Consider the following 22,015-nt stretch of genomic DNA (forward strand, 5'->3'; position numbering starts at 1 on the left):
TGCTTCACTGTCTAAGCTCATGCCCTGACAGACGTATGACCTATTGTTACTCAGGACAATGTGCCATGCTATCACTAACACATATTACACTTGAGGAGACAATAACAGGACTGACAATTTGTGGAATCTGACTTCAAGAGAGAGGAATGGGCACAGATATGATGTGTTGCTACCAGATTGAGGACAAGCACCTGCAGCTTCAAAGAAAACACATGTTGATCAGAATCGCGCTTTAACACAGCTAAAGTGTCTTATGGTTTTTATTTGATGTGCATACTTTTGGTAAGGTGTCACCATGTGAATATCTTTATTCCAATAGAAATAACTCACATGAAAATGTCAGTGTTTATTTGACACATTAAATGTCTCTCTTGATCCAGTCTTGAAGACTGTCATTATCTTATTGGCAGTTTAGTGAGACTTAAACGCAATAAAAGGAGTTTTTAACTGGTACTGATGCCTCTATGACCTACATAAGCAAACAAGACCATCAGGAAGAAGATTGGATTTTTCTATATGGTTATTCTTAATGCCTTTCACTAGGTCGTGCTTCGGATGAATTAAGGAGTCTTACAGTCTGAGGAAAGAAGCTGCTCTGTAGTCTGGTGCTACAGCAGCAGAACATCTGGCTTATAAAGTAACATTTCTTGTTGGCCTTGCTAACGAGCTATATCTTGCTGCTGGCTTACTATTTTCTGGAATCTGTTAGCTAGTTAATTAAAAAAATAACTGGTAAAGTTTCCACTTTTCCATCTCCAGCTATCACCATCGTGCTCACCTGGGCAATCGAGTAGTCGGAGGAGTTTGCGGCCTGCAGGCCCTCGTTGCCTGAGATTCCCACACCGACATGAGCTGTTTGGATCATTCCAACGTCATTAGCACCATCACCAATGGCCAGCGTGATCACCTTCACCTGCTTCTTTACCATCTCCACCACCTCTGACTTCTGAAGAGGAGATACCCTGAATGGGGGCAACACGGGAGATATTACACAATCAGTATTTACTAAAACTGTGTCAATCAAAAAGTATAATTAACGTGACAAAATCAGTCTGTGTCGGTAAAACTGATGCTACAAGTACAGTATACAGAGACCAGGACAAGATAACACACAACATAAATTATAATGACGAGCAGATGAGAGACATATCATATCATGTCACTCAGGAATGTTTTCTCCAGGAAATTCTATTTCCTACTTTCTCTGTATTGGAAAGTACAATCTGGGTGTGCATTAAATAATATCAATTCTCCAGATCAGCACTTGGCTTTAGATTATAGTAGCTTGAAGTGTGCAGACAGTCGTGCCAAAGTGTTAACACCCTAAAAATAAACACAGCGGCATTTTGTGCATAATGTTTCTGTAGAAGCATGGGCCCAGGTGTCAAAGGGAAGAAAGGACTTGTAATGACTACATTTAATCCCTAGCAGCAGTGCCAGTGGCTTGACTGAGTGTAATAGTCGTGGTTTGACGGTGGGAAGCCAGTGAGGGATCAAGTCTCTGCCTCTGCACTAATAACTCCTGCTGATCAGACGAGGCAAACGTGTGAAGGAAGGTGAGATCTTCATGGTGAAGCTGCTGTCAGGTGTGGCAGCTGATGACACCATGTGTATAGGAGGAAGCACATGTCTGTCAACAGCACCTGCAGAAAGTTTTCACCCTCTTTGAAAGTTTTTTTGGTCTGATAACGAAGCTGAAGTAGACTGAATGCTGTGTTTGTTGTATGCACAATCTCCAATCTCCAGCCTTTCTGTTTCTTGATGACTAATTTATCTGGAATTCAAGTGATGGTCAATAACTTGGACATTTTCTTGTACTCACCACCTTCACTTGTGCTTTTTAATCACCATTTGATAGCGTTGCTGGGAGTGTCCTCTTGTCATTTACAATGATACTTAGTCACTAAAAGTTGGACCTGCCTGATACAGGTATTTTTTATACTACAACCAATTGGTAACTTATTTAGGTCCGCTTGTCTTTATCTGTTGATCAGTGTAAAATAAAAAAACATTAAAAATACATCTAAATCTACTTTGTTATGTTGTTATACAATAAAACATGAAAACTCATACACAGGAAATGTATGACCAGTAGAGCTGTAAGACATCATTAGGTGGTGCTTGTGACACATCTTGTAACTCTTCCTTTACAAGACTTCAAACTTGACTTTAAGCCCTCACTGACAGAAAAGTCTGTAGCCTCCCACACAGGCACTTCCTCTTAATGCACCAGAGGTTCGGGGGTAGTGTACAGTACAGAGAGTCTCCAGAGATGATGTCATAAACTGCATGTCTGTCTTAAGCTGTGAAACTGTTAATGTTTATGTTCTCCGTGGTTTAAGAGGCCCCATTCATCTCCTGGTGTCTCTCAGTGCCCACAGAGTGTGCACGAGGCAGAGGCAGGTAGAGGTGGAGGGAAAAATAAATACAATTTTTGACGTAATGCACTGAGTCATAAGGTTTGCTGTTGTTCTAAAAACGGGGTGCTGACTTCTGGGCCCAGACCCCGTCATGGTTGCTTGAGTACTTAAGTACTTCCTATTATTTATGTGGTCTGGGCAGGTCAACAGTGGACCTGCATAATGTTGAAAGTTGCCATTTAAATTTACAAGTAACACACTTTTTAAATTGCTGCTATAAAAATAGTCAATGACCTTTGTGTCGAAGACGTTATACTTTGTCGTTCAACCATGGAGCTTTTAATTCAATTTAAGTTAGTTTTAAGAAAATGTGCCTAACATGACTTACCTTCAGCTTCTTGTTTTTGAGGATTTGGTGCTTTTCTCTGGTTTGTGCCATTATAAAATGATAATAAAACACCTTTTTGTTGTAGGCTATTGGTCTACTAATTTGAAAGATCGTTTTTCAAGCGCAGAAATAGATTTGGTACGTAAAGTCTCTGCAATAACAACGCTGTCTTCAGTCTGTCACTTCGGTCTGTGGAATTTATTGTCTTGGGATTTTTTTTTACTGTTTCAGGAGTAAATCTTACCTGCAGCATATGACAGCTTTACAGGACAGGGCGAGGTCCAGGAAGTACTGTCGCACTCCGAATGTGAGGGCGTATTTGAGAGTCTTCCCGTCAATAATGAGAGCAAAGTCATTCTCCTTGTAGAGGGCATCTCCCAGCATTCCACAGTGGTGGCTGAGCGTCTCCCTTGTTCTCTGTGAAAACACGTCCCGAGTGTTAGTTTAATTAGCGTAATTAGTCATAATGATTCCAAGCCTATAGAGGTACAGTTGCTAGAGGAGATTAGACTGTTTTTAGATAATGTTAGCTATTTTTACCCTGCTTTTACCCTTACGTTTCAAAAATCCAGTGTGCAAGATTAAGATTAATTGATTTATAAATCAGTAAAGTTATTTAAGATGGTTTGTTTGTTTTTAATCAATTATTTTAAAGTACATGTCAACTTGTTAACAGATAGAAAAATATTATACAATTATTATAATAACACCATTTGTTATCCTGGCAAAATTAATTAAGTGCACATAAACGTCTATGAACAACAGATCCATATGTTTGTAAAGTAAATTGAGATATTCTATGATGACAGATAACTATACAATGATGGAGTATAAGACAATAAAACATGAACAAAGTTCCTGCGCTTCATTAGCAACAGTTCAATGGTTCATTACAAAAATATTTACATGTTCATGTTCACTTTCACTTTTCTGCCATTTGTCAACTTCTTGAGTTCTTTGGTCTCAGACCCAAATAAGTTTCTGGGTTTAAACTCCTTGAATGTTTTTGTTAGCTGTACATTTCTTTTAACACGTGAGGACTGTAAATCTAACGACAGGGACAATTTGAATGACACTTACGATACTGAACTACAGTTAGACCCCCCAACTGCAATCTTTGATTAGATTTATATTTCATATACCACAGTCGGACCCACAACGAATGTCTTCCTCCCCGTTTGTAGAATGCATTTTAAAAATAATGAAACACCATTTATGCATTCAACGCACAGTATGTAATTTCTGCCACCAGGGGTCTCTCAATCTAAACATTGAAATCAAAAGACGTAGTTTGATGAAGTAGTGTGGGATGATGGGAGTTGCTGTCTTCATTGTTCAACAACCAGCAGCTGATGCAAATCTATCTGACGTTACTCAGGCAGAAATGTTCGTGCACGAGATAAAGTTTTATGTGACATTTAGTCACCTTCACCAACTTCCTCCCTCACTCTCTGATGTATCTGATGTTTCCCCGGAAGTTACAGCGACAGACGACCAAATGAAACTCACAAAGATAATGTAAGTTCACAACTTAACTGTATATGCCAAGTCAGAGATGTTATGCTGTATATTAAATCCTGAAATTCGCTTCAGTGCTTATTTGACTACAATTTTTATATTAAGAAGATATTTTTTTCCTTTTGGACTCTAAATATTCGTCCATTCTCTCATTCACATCAGCGTTAACCAGATGAGACAGATCTGTTCACTCTTCTTGCTCTTCCTGCTGCACAGCAGCTGCTCTTGATATTTCAGATATTTATTATGTTTCCCATGCTTATTACACTCAGACCATGGCTGTGAGGTGATTACACGTACGGGTTCTGAGAGTGGATTGTGTTTGCTTATGTAATATATACAGCTTTGATGGTGTGTGATGATGAAAAGCCATAAATATGAGACTGAGGATTTACTGTCTGGGTATAGTGCGGCATGTGGACTGGATGTATGGAGTGGTGAGATCATCATTGTATTCATCATTCAATCATCTTTCCCACAGATGGTGAAACCATCAGGAAATAAAGACAACTTCTATTTGTACAGTAACCATTTTATAAGGGACAGTTACTGTCCATGTATTTTATAAAAAAGTTAAAGATAAACTGGCTTCAAAAGTACGAACATTTTATAGAAGCAATAAAATAAGATCCTTCATGGTGGTTTGGTAGTATTCAGCAAATGTACAAATGCAAACAGTAAAGTTAAATAACAGAAGGAAACACCTAAATGGACAGATACAAAGCATGATGCATGATATGATACAATGTATCAATCCTAATGTGCCAAGCAGATGCTCAAACAGCTGTAATCATTAAAAAAAATGGTGGCTATTAACAGCAGTGAGGGAGGGAGGGGTCCGGCCTGGTGCCGAGGTCAGATATGTCAAACCCGTCAGATTGTACCAGGGGGACCAGGCAACGCTCGCTTGGCATAACAAAACTCTGAAACCCCAGCTTAAAGGAAATATTTGGAGAAAGGGGCTTTACGTTTCACAAAGCGAGAGAAGGAGAGTGAGAGACACGCACAGAGAGAGATGATGGATTAACAGAGGAGAGAAACTGAGCAAGAGGATACAAGCAGAAAGCAGCTGCCAGGACTTAACCATCCCTGATGGGGTCTGTAAAACAGCACGAGATGGTGAGCAGGGGGCAGGCTCGTGTGTGTGTGTGAGTGTGTGTGTGTGTGTGTGTGTGTGTGTGTGTGTGTGCGTCTGTGTGTGGGAGAAAGAGAGAGAACCACAGGTCAGAATCAGTGATAGGCATCTGTGATATCTATATTCCACCACAGAGCCAAAAAAAGAAAGCCTCTCCGTCTCAGTTAACAGTGATTTTAGACGACATCTCAGAGTGAGTACGTGTGTGTGTGTGTGTGTGTGTGTGTGTGTGTGTGCTCTGTATAAGCCTGTATACCATCTGTATGAGAGAGAATCCACTCTGTTTGGGGCACACAATCTATTCATCACACGGTGTGATAAGCAAAGTTTACCATTTCCTTAAGTAGAGCGGCCATTTCCCCCCTAATTTCCACTGAGGAATTTTAGCACTAATGCTACATGTCTCCTCCTAAAGCCTCTTTGTTATGGCTGTAATGAGCAGTTTAGCCTATGTGACCAGCTAGTGTTTGGTTTTGGAATGTGTATGTGGCGTCCATTCAGAAAAAATCCACAAGAGCTTCCCATAAAGACTGAGCTCCATTGTTGATATAGGCCCTTGAGTGATATAGCTAACAGGACGTGACACTCACGATGTGGAATCTGGACATTTGTATGGACATAATGTCATCATCTGTCTTTGACTAAGAGACACTCAAAGAGGGGAGCCTCCACCTTAGTGAGAAGAGTGTGGACATGTGTTTTTCTGACATACCTTTCTCTGAAAGAACACCTCAGTAATTACATGTTTCCAATGCAGTTTTCCACTGGGGTTGCATATAACGATTATTTTCATTGTTGATTAATCTGCCCATTATTTTCAGGATTAATCGATTCATCATTTAGCACAGAGGGTGATGCACACTGTACAGATTATAAAGCATGAATATACTGATGCTCAATTCGTGCTATAAGCTCTCCAAATGATTAAGCATGCTGACTGGAGGACAAAGCTGTCCAAAATGAACTTATCCTACCTCAGAGACCAAGTTTCACTTTGGGAATTTCAGTCCAAGTAAGATTTAGCACAGAGGATGTCTACAACTTTGTCCTCCCTTTGATAACCATTTCTAAACAAAGCAAAGAGGGAAGACATGCTCCAATTACTCTCTTTCGCAGCACAAGAGCACTCGGAGTTACCAGCCCTGCTGCCAGGCCCTCTGTTCACTGGGCCTCCTCAGTCTTGGTGGAGAGGTCTCTCCCTTCGCGTTTTAACAAACTGCCTTATGTAAGCATCTGCTCAACCACAGGAGAATCGGAGCTGACATTTCAAAGCGCCGCTCCGTGTGCTTTATGAATGCACCGACCCAAAGTTTCTACCTCGGCTTCATTTATCACGCTCAACGACTGGCTGACAGAGTGAAGGCCGTCCGTCATCGCCCCCCAAAACACCCCCCTGCTGTTTTCCCCACCTTCATCTACTTTTTCTCACCGGTCCCCCCTTCTTAAAACCCAGCAGAGTTTCACCTACATCTGTGGCTCCTCTGCTTAGCCTTCTCCTGCTGGAAGTGCAGGAACTTGCCCTTTTGAATCTCAGAAACAACAGACAAGGCTCTCCTGCCGTGGGGTCAACACACTTCTCTGCTGGGTGTCTTTAAGATGTTAAAGGCAGATTCGGGATGTGTGGCGGCTGTTTTTGTGTGTGGAAGGCTCTCTGTGGATTCATCCTTTCCTTTTTTCCACAGGAATTAGGTGATGAGATTAGGGGATTATTATACTGAGGGATGTCCTCATGATGTCATATTGAATAAATCTTTTAGTAACTGTTTTAACTTGAGTGCACAGAAAAGTGGATATAGTGGAAGATGCATACATGAGGCTAGATTTAAAAAAATAGAGTGAGAAGAAACCATCTTACTACTACAATTTATGTTTTTATGTGCTTTGATGAGGTTTTTGTTTATGTATGAAAGGAAATTTGTGGGAGAGCAGAAAGCTAAATACTCACATCAAGAGTGTCTTCATTGATTACGAGCATGCCCATGTTCTTGGTCAGCAGTTTGCAGGAATGTCCTACATGAAGACAGAAAAACAGAAGATGGAATTAGAGCAATTAGCACAGATTCGAGAAAATGTATTAGACTCAAAAAAGACTGAAAGTAAGCGTGTAGATAAGTAGGGAATATTTTAAATGAGTTGAATTACCACTTAACTACTACATCAACTTTAGCTTAGCTTTAATAACCTCATTCAGCTTGACAACTCATCTGCCTTAGGCTCAAACACACAGAGATTAAATAGATAAAACATAAAATAACAGAATCAAAGGACACTACAGTATGCAGCAATACAGTTTAAAGGACACCAATTAAAATGTTACAGCTCAGAGCCACTGTCTCGGGACATGACTAATGAGTTTGGTTTACAAGGGTTTGTCAGTTTCCTGTTTTAATAGGCAGTTACAACTCTGAGTTACCCAACATGGCTCTCGGGGGAGCGTTCCCCTCAGCTCTTGGCTGGGACAGATGCTCAGGGTCACCAGCGAGGTGGTGGAGGGAGCCTCCGGTCGGGGAAAACAGAAATGTTTCAGGAACCGACAGTGAAGCCTTCAGTTTAAAAGCCGAGGCTGAATGAAAAGGCTGCCATATGTGGCGTGACCGCATGAATGTTTGTGGGCTCCGACACTTTGCTTCTGTCTGGAAAGAGATTCTAGTTTCTTTAAGGGGGTTACCACAAAGCCCGTGTTTTTGTGAATGCATGGGTGGCATTTTCTGTGAGTGAAACTGAGTTAAGATTGTGCACAAAACACGCAGTCAAACACAATAGGGCACACACACAGTACACACAGTACACACAGAGCATGAGGTGTGCATGAGGAAATGAGAGGGTTTCACCTCCAGAGTGAAAACCAAACAGGGTCGGGGTCTGGGACTGCCAGATTGTTTTCTTAAGTGCAAAGGTGCAAACGTCCAAAAATTTGCCAATGTGAGGAAAATGTCTCCCCATCTCAACACAGCGTCTCTCCTCCCTTCCCCCTTGTCGATTCCTACCACAGCCCTTCCGCTTAATGTGTTTACCTTCAGCTCATTTGACTGCGGCCAAACTGCCCTTTTTTATTTCACCAGAGAAAGTCGAATTCCTGGCCTTTCTCCATCTCAGGCGGAACTAAACACTGCTCCCACTGGAGTTGAGGAATGTTTAACGGGGACACTCAAGTCGCAGCAATCTCAAATGTTGCAAAGGGAGCAACAATTACTGTAGAGATAGAATCTTGACAACAGAGGGTTGTCAATATGGATAAGATTATGGGAGGTAGAAAGAATGGGGACCCGAAATGAATGACTGATGAATTAGGTGTGTGGGTCGGTATCACAGGGGTTCATATTTGTGTAGGCAGAATAAATCGTATTTTCATCTTTATCACGACCATGAACATTCATGATGAACACAAATGACTGCCTGAAACGTGCTGACATAATAATTTCATTTACGCGCACCATGCATTCACCACCAGAAATGGTGGTTATTTGACACATATCCTGTCCCTTCCCCCCAAAAGCCAATCATCTGCTTGATGACCTGTCGAAACCAGGAAACATATCTAGCCTATCATGTTGTTGCATCGACACAAGTGCGCAGTTGAGATTCCCAAGAGTTTCGACCAATTTGGTGTCAGGAAGGAGTCGGTGCAGACGGACTCTGGATTGAAGAAGAAACAGCTGGTGTCTTAAACCTTACGCATGTAGGAGTAGAAGTGTGAACTGTGGGGAAAAAGGATTTTAAGACTTATTTGGGGCAAAGACACCAAACTTTTTAGGCGTTTTTTATCAGTTTTGACTGGTGATTCTAAACATGCAGTTTTTATCCTTTCCACATTCATTCAGACAGAGGCCTGATCTTGTTAGCCTGAAATAACTACCCAGGGGCGTTGCCAAGATGGCTGCTAGGTGGCAAGACTTGCAGATGAGGTCCCAGCTTGCAATCAGATACCCCTACACTGGATGGAGTGAAGAGCTAATATGGGTAGTTCAATATGTTTTTATCGGGAGTCATATCATCATCGCAATATTAAATAATGTCTTCGTACATTGTAGTTTCTCCTCATTTTGTGCAGGTTTAATAAAGGGTTGTGTTCACTCTCTCATGGCTCTTTGCTTAAGGGGGCAATGAACCTTCTGGTCGAAATGAACACAGGATTGTTTATGTGGCTCTCATCTGAGATATCTTCAGTAGAGTGTCCACCAACGAGCTGATTTCTGGCTCGGATCTGCCAAAGCATCATGAGCATTTAAACTCCCCTCAACAAACACCCCACAGCACTGGGAGCGTGTCCCAGAGCAAACACTGCTCTTTCCTCAGGCAGCCAGACGCACGGTGTCAGAGTAGTTACTGTATATTAGTCATGATAGTTCTGGATTAGGGATAAATTGAAACAACAACAGTCTTTTCAGCTTCGGATCAAATGGATCATATATGCTTCAATATCCTAAATATGTGAGAAAAGAAAACTCAACTGAATTTAAACCCAATAATCTGCGCCAAGAGAGGCGTTTAGGGTGTTTAGGCCACCTTGAAAAATCTAATCTAAATCTGTAATGGGCAAAATTCACCAGTCCAATGTGGCAAAGGGTGTACCATTAACCCTGGCAATGGGGATCGTCTTTCAGTGAGGAAAATAGTAAAAACAAAGTCAATATTGAGCGGAGATTTTACAGAGCGACCTAGTCAAGCGGCGGACCTGTAAAAATACTTCCAGTGAGCGTGTGCTTCTGCGGAGCTCCCTCACATCTGGGCACGGTGGGCACAAAGGGCTGATTCAGGCACGCCTCAGTGGTAGGTACAGCCACAAACGGAGGTACTTTTCATATCTATTTTTCTGGACTGTTTAAACCTCGGTTGCATTCAGGCTTGATCCGTTTGTAGTATTTAGCCACATCTAAGAGCTGTAAGAACACAGCCAATTAAGAAAACCGAGCCGAAACTGGTGGACCAGAGTTCGTCATTCACCTTTCTGATAACATCTGCAAGGCTAAAACCTCCAGGGGGGCCAGACACATGAGAGCTGCCTGCTTGTGTACATTTGTGTGTTATTTATTTCACGTCAGTGAAGTGTGCTCATACATCATGTGGCATTCTGCGACCGATGCTTTTGCTCGATATGTGTGACAGAGAAGCATTCAGCTTGTCAGTAGTTTGTCTTGCTGGGTGAATAATGACCACAGGACTGACTGCAGTACCTGTAAGAAGCTGCCGTACAATTTATCACAACACACATCAGGTTCACCGGTGACTTTCCGTTTGGTTTGAGGCCAAGTGCACAGGCAGGGATAATGTCCTGACGCACAGACATTAATGCAGGGTTTCTGAGGGTTTAGTTTAAGACTTTTTGAGACCTTTAGGAATAATCCACTTAATTTCTGACACCTGTTATTATTTATTTAAGACATTTTAAGACATTTTGAGGCCTAAAATTCTTTAATGTAACTGATTTTACATTAAAGGGGCACTGGTCATAAGCAGTACTATTCAGTGTATATATATATATATATATATATATATCTCCAAAGCATGAAAACATAACCCTGATATTATAAAGACAATTGTCAGGATATCTTGCGAGTCTCACAATTCTATGGAAGTGCAACACTAAGTCTCTGGATTTCCCCTTTAAATCTTATAGATTTGATTAATCCATGTCCACTGTATGATCTTATCTCTTCCACCTGTTGGTCCCCATTACCACGACTCCAGCTGCTTTTGAAAACTGGTAGCAGCATTATGCTTATATCAAGCTTCACTGTATGTTTTTTGGGGCAACAGGGAGGCAAAGTGTGTGAAGAGACTGCACTTACATTGGAGGACGCAGATTCAAGCCTCCAGGTCAGCAACACACTGAACACTAACTACCGGCCAGGCGTTATGACTTTGACATCTGGCCTCCATGTGGAAGGGGGCATATTCAAATCTATTTTCGCTCTGCTGGTGGTACCATTGTTGGTAAATTTAGTTCAGTAATTTAGTAATTTAACACCATCCTCCGTCCTGAGTCTTACCAATATTAATGGCCGTTTCCTGTTTGTCCCCCGTCAGGATCCAGATCTTGATGTCCGCCTTCATCAGAGTCTCAATGGTCTCGGGCACCTTATCCTGGAGCTTGTCCTCTATCGCTGTGGCCCCCAGCAGCTGCAGGTTCTGCACCCGAAAACAGGGAAAGGACAGAAAAAAAGGTCAGTAAGTGGTGATCAAAACAGAGGAAGGCCTTTAAAACGTCATGTGTCAGAGAAACATGTGAGCCGGGATTGTGTCACTCATTCACTCGTGTTTTTCCTCTCATCAGCTGCCCTTGTTTATCACCCAGAAAAACCACAATGGGCTTTAGGGGTATTGGATACGTTACTACGCCTGTGTGTGTGTGTGTGTGTGTGTGTGTGTGTGTGTGTGTGTGTGTGTGTGTGCGCAGCATACATCTGCAGACAAGACCTCTCACACACAAGCACGGCCACAAAATACTGTTGGTGTTTTTCCCAGGAAACTCTGTGGTTCTGTGGGGCTGGTTGCGGGCTCATATGGGGCCACAACAGGGCCAGAGATTTGACGAGACCCAGGGGTAGAGGGGAGACAGGGCCCAGCAGCAGAGGAAAGGCAGAGGAAGCTCTCCTGAGCCCTGCTGCTTATACATCTACAGCTCTGTCCTCTCTAATCATCTGGAACAACACAGCACTGAAAACTGTGCTTGGGGAAAAACATGACTATATACTCATGAGTCCTCATTTGCCTTTTTGATGTGATTGTTCTATTGATCCTGTTGTTGTTCTCTTTGTGGGTTATGATACAAGAGCCACTTGGATCATAATTTCAACCCCTAAGCCAGGGTGGGACCACAACGCTAGCCACTAGCTAGAAGCTAGCCTGGTGGTAATGGATTAACACTAATTTAAGTGTCCATGGAGCACTGAGAGAGCAGCTGCTACTCCTCTGAATTCATCAATCGTTGAGGAGAGTCAGTTCTTTCCTAGTCTACTCCTAATTTGTAAGAAAAGAAGTTTACAAACTGAGGCTGCAGTGTGGAAGACTGAAGTTTCCTTCTGATCGTCTTCCTGGAAAATTTATCCAGTTACTGGTAGTTGGCTAAACTAAAGTGCATTTAGTCCAGAAATAATCAATTTAAGCTTAAACTAATCAGTAAAGTTGATGAGAAACATTTCCTGGAAAGACCACAGCAGTTTACTTTATATGTACATACTGTAGAGCTGAGTAACATGAGAGTACTAGTCACTTTGTTGAAGGAAGATTTGGGCCATACAGTTACAGCAATCCACTATTTTCTAAAGCACAGTACTCTAAAAGTACCAATTATTTAGAATAAAAATCAACTGAAGCGTTAAATAACAAAGAATATTATACTTAAGTTACATACAAATACCTTGAAATTGTACTTGAGTATTTCTATTTTCTGGCATTGCCATGTTTATTGTCAAGCCTGGCCACACAGTCAGCTAATAGTGTACAGCACCTACATACATTTACTTTTACCTGGGCTTATGATACTTAAGTACATTTAAATCAGTTTTAATTATATGGGTGACCTTGACTTTTACCAAAGTAATGGAGTATTTTAGAAAGATATCTTCAGTTGTACTCAAGTATGACTTTTGGGTACTTTCAAAACACACTTCAAGAACTACAACAGCTTCTAAATACAGAACGCAATAACAAAGGAATGAAGTTAAATTATAAAGTTAATTATCGAGTAAATCCTGCCGAGCCTGAATTATGTAAAGTTTGTCACCTTTTCTTAAACAATAGTTAATCACACTTGAGGCTTTTGTTTGAAAGATGGTGTGAAAGAGTAACTTCAGATGTTTTTCACACTGTGTTGGAATCTCACTGCGACTCCATTGTGCCCCCATGTGGCGTCACTGTGTGCATTTCCAAGTATGGGTGGCCCTGAGGAGCAATGAACCCCGAACCTTGGCAGAATCAGTGCCACGCTCTGCCCATTAAGCAATGCACATTACATTTTCCTCTCTGAAAGCTTTTATGTTTATTTCATGATTGATTGCCTCCATTTGTTTTGGGCAGCCAGGAGCAGCCGTGAGGAACATGCCAAGTGGCTGATTTACGACTGTGGCTTCCTGTGTTTGACTAACGCTTCCACATAGACCCACCTCACAGGAAACCAATTCTACCTGCTGGTGAAACCTCGAATCTCCTTCATACAAACACACAATTTGGAACTTTTTATACATTTCCAGGTGTGATTGCGCTGTCCCATTAGTTACACAGGGAGCCTTGAGTTTGTGCCCAGTCTGATTTTTCAGTGCAAACACACTCAAGTCTATCAAAAATGATTTGTATGAAACCTTGTGTATTAAATAAATGCAGCAGGTAACCAGATAAAGAGAAATCGCCTCTTACTTGCCAAGCTCAAGCATTTCACAAATTGTGATGGCAGGACTCCCGGGCAAAAGTTCAGGAAATGTAACAGGCAGTCATGGCATCAGGAACTGACAGCACACAAACACATTTCACCTTCTCTATCAGCTCGTAGCTCTCCTCCAGTTTAAGGGCTCTGTTCTGGAGGGAGGTGGAGGCTCTGTTCTGGATCTCCAGCCAGTGCTGATAGGACGACTCACTGACGTCTGCCACCGCAAAGCACAGGGTACGCAGGCCTGGAAGAGGAAAACACCAGGGTCGAATGTCAGGACTTCTTACCACTTCAAAACTTTGATTTGTTGATTACATTGAGCTCTTAAGTAGACGATAGGCATGACATTAAAATGGAGTTGTGTAGTGTAACTGTTGGTGTTGTTAAAATTAATACCAATACATAAGAAGCACTAATGTCAATCATTCAATCATTTCTGAAGCTTTTCTAAACATTTCTGACCTTTTGAAGGACTGGGGGGCTGGTAGACATGGAGAGCACAACACAAAATGGATGGTAGCTAACTGCCATGTGTTATACAGTGGTAGTATTTGTTGGTAAATGGGTACTTTACTATCTTGTGCATATTTATTATGTTATATATATTAAATTGGTCAGAAATAACAGGGCGGAGGGCAGTTAGCCGTCTACCCATACTCTGGCTAATTCTTTTGTTTGTTTGTTTGTTTGTTTGTTTTGTTTTTGGAAAGGGCGTACTTGCATTTTTATCATCAGTTGCATAAAATGGTCTTGAGATGACAAACATACAGTTTCTCACAAATATTTCGGGCAAAAATTTGATGCCTAAGAGTATTAGTTCTCGTGGCAGGCTACCTGATACTAATGCAGCAAATCTCCCCGTCTGTGCCCTTGCTCTAGACACGCCTTGTCTTCTCAGCAGATTACATGTCGACGCTGCTTAAAAATGGGTTTAATTAACATAAACATAGTATCCCCTGTATCAGTAGTTGTGTTTGTAGTTCATGTGAACAGAAACATGTAGGGAGTCAAACTATCTAAGTCACAACTAATTATAGTTTCTATGTTCAGTGCTTATAACATTTGAGAAAGATCAAATATGAAGTTATTAATAGTTAATTCTTCTTGTCAGAAAGATAAAGGAAGTGATATTTTATTCAGGCCTCTCAAAATTATGATCTTCACAATCTGTCCTGGATGCTATATTTAGCCTGCATCAAATATTCCCAATGACATCATTTTGCTGGTGTCTCACAAGGGGGCAGTGTGAACACAGAACAGAGAGAAGATGCAGTTTTTTCAGCTGCACTGCTTTAGATTAATATACTTCAGCATACTCACATTAGGATTTACTGTTCACTACAATATATGGATGAGTTCTAAAAAATTATGCTGCAACTGATGACCAGGTGATGATAATGACCATAAAGAAACACACGTTAGAGGCATCCTAAAAGATGTTTTACGTGCGGCAGACAGGGGGCGATGTCTGTCCACTCACCTTCAGTGGCAAACTGTTCCAGGTGCTTCAACGTGATCTCTTTGTACCTCGAGCTGTCTGCCAGACGGTCATAGATCACCGTGTCCTGAAGGAAAACAAACACTCACTGGTTATCGACACCCGGAGAAGGAAGAAAGGAACATCCTGGACTACTGGGCGAATCGGTGTTGGACTTTATGTTGCACTCAGAACAGATTCAGATTTGCCAAATGGCCCTCGAGCTTTCAGTGCTGAAATAATCATTCACTTGAAAAACAGTTACAGGGGAATGAATTAATACATGACACGTATCTGGATCTTGTAATGAATAAATTATTCTTGGAGTAATATGTTTTAGTGGCATAAACAACAAGCTGCAGCCGAAACTTTCTCGTGCATAAGAAACGTAAGAAGGTAAAGAAAACATAAGCACTAAACCTGCTCAGAGAAATTTAGGAAAATTACACATTTGCTAGGTATACTTGTCTTAAAACCTACTTACACAACAAGAACAAGTGAATAAAAAACCTATAATAAATGATAAACCTCACTGTTTTACATTGTTACTGACCTCATGCTCAGATAAGACTGACAAGGCCAAATATGCACATAGCAATCCCTTCAAACTCCTCCAGTTCACTAGCTGCTCATAGCAGAATATATACGCAACATGTTGCCATTGTTACAATTGCACCAAAAATATCATTTCCTTTTGCAGGGCTCCAGGGTCCGACTAGGTTGGTCGCACATGCACCCAAAAATCCTTCAAGAGTGAGAGAACATTTCCATTGGTGGATCATTTACATAATGTGTTAAGTAATTAAATTAATATGTATCATTGGATACAGCTGGGTGCATCAGTGCAGCCAGTACAAAAAGTTAGTCTGCAGCCCTGTTTGAATGTTGTGTCCGTCGAGTAGAGTTCTAGGTCTGTGTTAGAGCTGGGCAATATGGCCTTGATTAATATTTTTGGGCTATACTGCAATACAATATATATCTTAATATTTTGAAATCTTGTCAGAAGCGCTTCATAAATGCTAGGACTCATCGACAAAATTAAATATCACCATACTTTTGACTGAATACAGCAATAATGAATCGGAGGGATGACTATTTCTACTTTCACAACATATTAACACAATGAGATTTTTGATAAATAATCATCAATAATCCAATACAATGACTACGTGGGTAAATACAAGTATTAGAATAAGTAGAATAGTCTGCTAAACTCAGAAAATTACACCACTTTACTGTAATGCAGCCTTTAAAACCAGGAAAAGACAACGGTTGTGCTACTTATGAAATAACGATACGTGCAATAACAATATAATATCAATATAATGCCCAGCCCTGATATGTATGCAGCTGTGAGGTGAATCTGGTAGGTGCTGGTACCTGATTGCAATCATGTGAAAAAAATTTATTTTCCAGAGATACCCTTATGTAAAAAATCGTGATCTCTTTATGCTCGTTGTAAAAATGTCCTGACAAGAGTGAGAGGCAATGAGGGGAGAAGAGCTTTCGGTGCTTGTGTGTGTGTGTGTGTGTGTGTGTGTGTGTGGCAACAATGGTGATGGGCTGTCATGCGTTGCCATGGAGAGAGACAGACACTCACCGCTCCCTTGCAGTAGAGGCGGATCTTCCCAGATGGGGTGCGCATGATGACTGACATCCTCTTCCTCGCGCTGTGAGAAAGAAAAAGGCAAGAGAGGGAGAAGAAGGTGGGATGAGAAGAGAAAACAAGTGAGAGACATCACATTGCGAGGTGTTACAGCAAATTATCGAGTGCTGTTTGAGCCGAAATACGTCTGCTGAAATTAGAAATCAAAGAGGTGGGGGGCGAGATATCACACCCAGGTCACACGATTAATTAGTACAAATCATGAGGGCGACGGGAAGATGATGAACTTCATTTTCATACAATTCTTTTGAGATTCATCCAGAAAATACAATGTATATGTACACCTACGGCTTGTACAGACAACGTATTAAAACATATAGCAGTTGTACACATAATGATTAATTTACCTCGTGAATTCCAGCACATGAAGTAGTTCGTACTTCTCCTCTGTTCCGAGCTGAATCCAAAGAGAAACACGTGTTAACACACTCTGAAAGGACGCATCTCAACCTGAGTCATCTTCCATACAACTTATCTTAAGTAGCACAAGTCAACCCTGCCACCCTACTCGAATCAGCCTTAATTGCACTTTAAATGTGTTTATCAGTTGCCTGCACTGAGCTGATGGAGGGAGAATAACAAGGTAAAATTCAATTAACTTCTTTAATTGTAGAGACCGCTAGGTACAAGACAGAGTGATTAAATAGATGCTGAGGGCTTTAGGCCTAATAAAGGTTAAGAAATCGGACAAGCGTCTTGCAGACAAGATGTTCTCGGCAGAAGAAAAAAAAAAATTTAAATAGTTCTGGCCTTTCTGCCTGTGCTACTTTGGGCGCAATCATCAGGTTAGCCAATTAAGAGGACAACAGGATGGGTGACCTGAGCTTTGGAGAGGACACACGCTGCTTCAGCTCAGGGTATAATCACACAGAATGGGATGTTCCTCATTTTCCATTACCGTGAATACAGAAGAGTTCTCTTGAATTATGTATGTTAGATTTAGCTCAAGGTCTGTTTTGGAACATCTGTGCAAAAATAAAAAATAGTGAATTAATTGCCCAGCGTACTGCCTCGAGATATGATACAGACAATACAGCTTCATGAAGAAAATAACTGGGATGTGCAGTTTGGCAAAGGGAATGGTTCGACAGGGAAGGAAAATACACTTATTCACTTTCCAGCAAAGAGTGAGATGAGATGATTACCATTTTCATGTGTGTCGAGTAAATCTAAAGATGCTAGCTTATCTCAGCATAAAGAGTGTTAAGAGTAAATCACATTTCACTTCTTGGATTGAGCTGATACCCTTGTCGTTAGTATCACATATTTGTCAGTGTGAGCACAGTCTCATAGTTAGTCAGTAATTTTTTCTTGTTTGAGGTCACAGCGGACCATCAGGATCCTCGTATTAAAGATTTAGTGGATCCATCCATCAGTACAATAGCGGGCATGCCTTTCATTAAACTCATCTTGTCCCTCTTACCATTTCCACAATGACGCTGTCTGGGGTTCTGCCAGAGAACACAAAGCCGAGGTTTCGTGCTGCTCTCACCAGAGCTCCTTCATCTTGAAAGCAAAAAGAAACACAAAATGTTACAGATAATAACGTAAACAACAGTACAAGTACACAGACTGTAGGCAGATACAGCGCTGTCTGAAGATAACCCGATGTGAACCTGACATTTACGAAAAGAGCCGTGCTCATGAAACTAGTTCATCTCGACACATTTTCACAATGAGAGCAGTGACTGAAAGCTGAGGATCAGGTACGGCTGATGCTACAGCTTGCATGAGGATGCTGCGGGGCGAGAAAAAGCTCTCTGCTTGTTTTTTACAGTTCACTTAACTACCCTTCTCTCGGCAGCCAATCCCCGCTCTGCTTTAAACCCCAAAGCTCCATAAGACCATGATTGTTCTAAGCAATCAGGCAAAAAACTCATCAGATGAAAAGCAGCAGCAGCAGCACTGCTTTGTACAATTATTACAGAACCCTTTTAGCCAATCAATATTTGTTCATTAAAAGCCCCAAAAGCCATTTTCACCACAGTGAGAGATGGAAAAGCATTTATTGTTTGTAGTATACTGAACTGAACAAAGGTCTGTTTTACGTCTGTGCTCACTAACATCACTAATGTAGTCAGAAGCATCAGGAAACATTAACACCTCTCATTTAGTTGCGGTCTGGTGTCCATATACTGAAAGCCCTGTCTCTGCCGATGACAGCTGCTTCTTTGTTTACATTCGGATCACATATTTGTGCCTTTAAGCATTGTGACATTTTCAGAGTTCATTAGGATGGTCCTTTATTTTCAGGACATTTACAAACAGCTGCTAGGGGCAACCGCTGTGTCTGAGTGGTGAAGCCAACATGCAGACGCTTTGAGCTGCAGCCATTCATGTAAAACACAAAGGCAAAACATTTCAGAGTCTCAGTAGTTGATTTCACTTCCTCTCATGGAAGTGATTTTGTGGAGTTCAAGAATCACATTATCATCCTGTTTTATTGACTGGAAGGTGTTGCGTCACTGCGGTGAATGTGAGACACCGAGGCTTCAAAGTAAGCAGAAGTGACACACACCACGCGTTCTGTGAACAGGATTTTTTATTTTCTAATACGATTCCTGGCTCTCTCTCCTGCTCTGATGATTATATAAATGTCTTTATGAAATACTGCTACCTGGAGGCTGTGGTGATATGTTCCATTTGCTGAAGACACAGAGGTCACTAGATGGAAAATTAAATATCTCAACAGAAAAACAAAAATAAATCAAGGACACAGCAACATTGACGCAAAGCACCTGGAACCAGGTCCAGCCAGCCTCGTGCAGAGCTGCAGCAGCAGCAGCAGCAGTTTAAGGTTTGCAGTTTCTGGACCTGCAGTTTAGTTCAGCTCACCAGCATCAGGTAAGAAAAAGCTACAGCAGCTCAGAATTGCAGATAAACATGCAGGTGAGCGCCATCTATAGGCAACAAAGGTAACAGTCTCTGCAGTTTTGATACTTTAGTCAGCTAAAGGAAATGAGTGTTGGAACAGCTGAATGTTTTCTACTTTTGCAGCTTCAGTCTGTTGTGTGTTTGAGGGTTCACATTTTATACTGGCCTGCAAAACTAAAGATATTTCTTACTTGGAACTAAAGATGTCACGATATCAGATTTTTACTGGACGTGATGTTTTAAAAAGGAAATATTGATGTCCTGTTAATAATAAACATGTGATAATATCATGCAAATATTCCAGTGCCTCTTAAATCATTTCCATTCCTATCCTACTAGCATTGACAGAGTAGGTTGCCATCAGCCATAAAACAGAAGAACAAGAAGCCACAGTAACTAGCTAACTACCTATTACCACAGTGTGTGGCTCCTTCTGCAGTGCAAAATAAAGTCAAAGGAGATGACGGACAAAAGCAAGACATATCTTTAATCTACAGCTGAAGACTCATAAGGATGACATGTTTGCCATCCTGATGTTGTTCAGTTCTTTATTTTTCTCTTGTCAGTCCCTGGAAACAAGACGAAGTCTGGGCAATAACAACTCTCCCAGATTATAATGTGTACACACACATCATACACTGGGGAGGTAACAGAGCAGCATACTGTACAGTATATCCACTAGCTGTGTTGATGAAGGTGTGATCTACCTGGAGATGCAGCCTGGTAGGTGATATTTCCATCCGTGCGCTCAGGGACTGCAGTGTGACAGATGGCCATCATGGTCATGAACTCCTGGATGACAGCAGCTGTCGGCTACAAGAAGAGGAAAGGGCACTTTGACTCTAAAAGCTCTTCAGTAAAAACATGTCACAACAAAACAGAAACAAAACAACCAGAAAGACCTCTGTGATACTGTAGGGAGAGAGAGGGCACTATGACAGACTCTGATAGACCTGCATGACTCACAGCTGATGTAAATGTGTAAGACAGATCAAACACACAACCTTAACAGCCATAATATGTTGGGTGTGCAGCCATGTTTACAGACAACTTCTCGTCATTAATGTATGTCCTGTATATTTAAGTGAAAGGTAAGTTGGAGTATTTATTGAAACCAAACCACAAATTCTTAAAATCTAGAGCTAGCTGTTGCTACACATGCAATGTCTCATTAGTGTTTCCATCAGGCGGTGGGAGGCACACTGAGCATATTGGTGTGGTTTGCATCCCTACTGATAACCTTTTGGAAAATGTCAGTGTCTAACTGTGCACCACAAATCAATATTTTATAGTAGCAGGAAGGAGGAAACAGCAAAACAAATGACAACTGATTATTTCTTCGCACTTCCATTCCTGTGGAGATTCCTTTAAAGACACGACTATTATTACAGTACAGTCCTGAAACTGGTAGAGAAAACTTTTCTCCAGAGTCTCCAGAGTCTGTCTAGAAAGCTATTAACTCAACATATTGTTGTTCGAAGCCACTGCCAGGTGTCTGAAACACATGTGGCTCCAGTATGTGGCTATAGTCAGGTTCGGGCCAGACTAATGACTGCTGGTAACAAGCCAGTAGGATCCCACAGACCTCGCCATCTGCAGACAGACATTTACTCATGCATGTGCATGTAATATAAACTTGCTTCAGTTAATGAAAAAAGGCCTAACCTACATACGAAGGGCATTTTCCATTAATGAGGGAAAACGTATGAGTAACAAGCCAGGGGGGTCATTCAGACAGGCATCTGCTGAGGCTCCTGTCCAAGGCTGCAGGACCACCAGCTTCTAGTCAGCGAGGCAGAGATATGCAGGGCTGCTGCAGGCCTGAGTCATACAGCAAACATGATTCAGGTTGCTACTGGTTGTTAAAAATCTGATCAATAGCAGAAAAAGCTCAACATTACAGGCCAACGATGATAATGAAAACCTGATGTAACAAACATGTGCCATGCTTTGTTGAGAACGTATTACTCAAAAACATCTGCTTTTCTTTCCCTTCTCGAACAAAAAGCTGTGTACACACACACACACACACGCACGCACGCGGTATTATCAAATTTGCTCTTTCTGTCGGCCCTGGCAACTCTGATGAGAGATCTCTAACAGGGAACAAAGGAGCAATGAATGGAGGGGGGAGGGCACATCAAAGGGCCTCTTGTAAATGAAAAAACACAGAGTCTATTACAGTCCAGGTGGCTGTGAGAGGCCCCTCTGCCTCCTAGCAGCATGCTAATC

General features: G+C 41.4%; 1 protein-coding gene across 2 annotated transcripts in view; it reads right to left on the reverse strand.

The window, feature by feature from the left end:
- The window catches only part of atp8a1 (ATPase phospholipid transporting 8A1), a 122,502-nt gene that overhangs the window by 36,328 nt on the left and 64,159 nt on the right, over window positions 1-22,015 (reverse strand). For both annotated transcript variants that reach the window (XM_073486878.1, XM_073486877.1), the window contains 10 exons: window positions 20,491-20,596; window positions 18,333-18,415; window positions 17,257-17,306; window positions 16,844-16,913; window positions 15,247-15,331; window positions 13,871-14,010; window positions 11,392-11,530; window positions 7,347-7,411; window positions 2,993-3,165; window positions 779-962 (listed from right to left, as the gene is read on the reverse strand). In XM_073486878.1, coding sequence (XP_073342979.1) covers window positions 779-962; window positions 2,993-3,165; window positions 7,347-7,411; window positions 11,392-11,530; window positions 13,871-14,010; window positions 15,247-15,331; window positions 16,844-16,913; window positions 17,257-17,306; window positions 18,333-18,415; window positions 20,491-20,596 — 1,095 coding nt within the window. The remainder of the gene's footprint in view (window positions 1-778; window positions 963-2,992; window positions 3,166-7,346; window positions 7,412-11,391; window positions 11,531-13,870; window positions 14,011-15,246; window positions 15,332-16,843; window positions 16,914-17,256; window positions 17,307-18,332; window positions 18,416-20,490; window positions 20,597-22,015) is intronic.

Source organism: Pagrus major, chromosome 18 (genome assembly GCF_040436345.1).
Source record: "Pagrus major chromosome 18, Pma_NU_1.0".
Classification (NCBI taxonomy): Eukaryota; Metazoa; Chordata; class Actinopteri; order Spariformes; family Sparidae; genus Pagrus; species Pagrus major.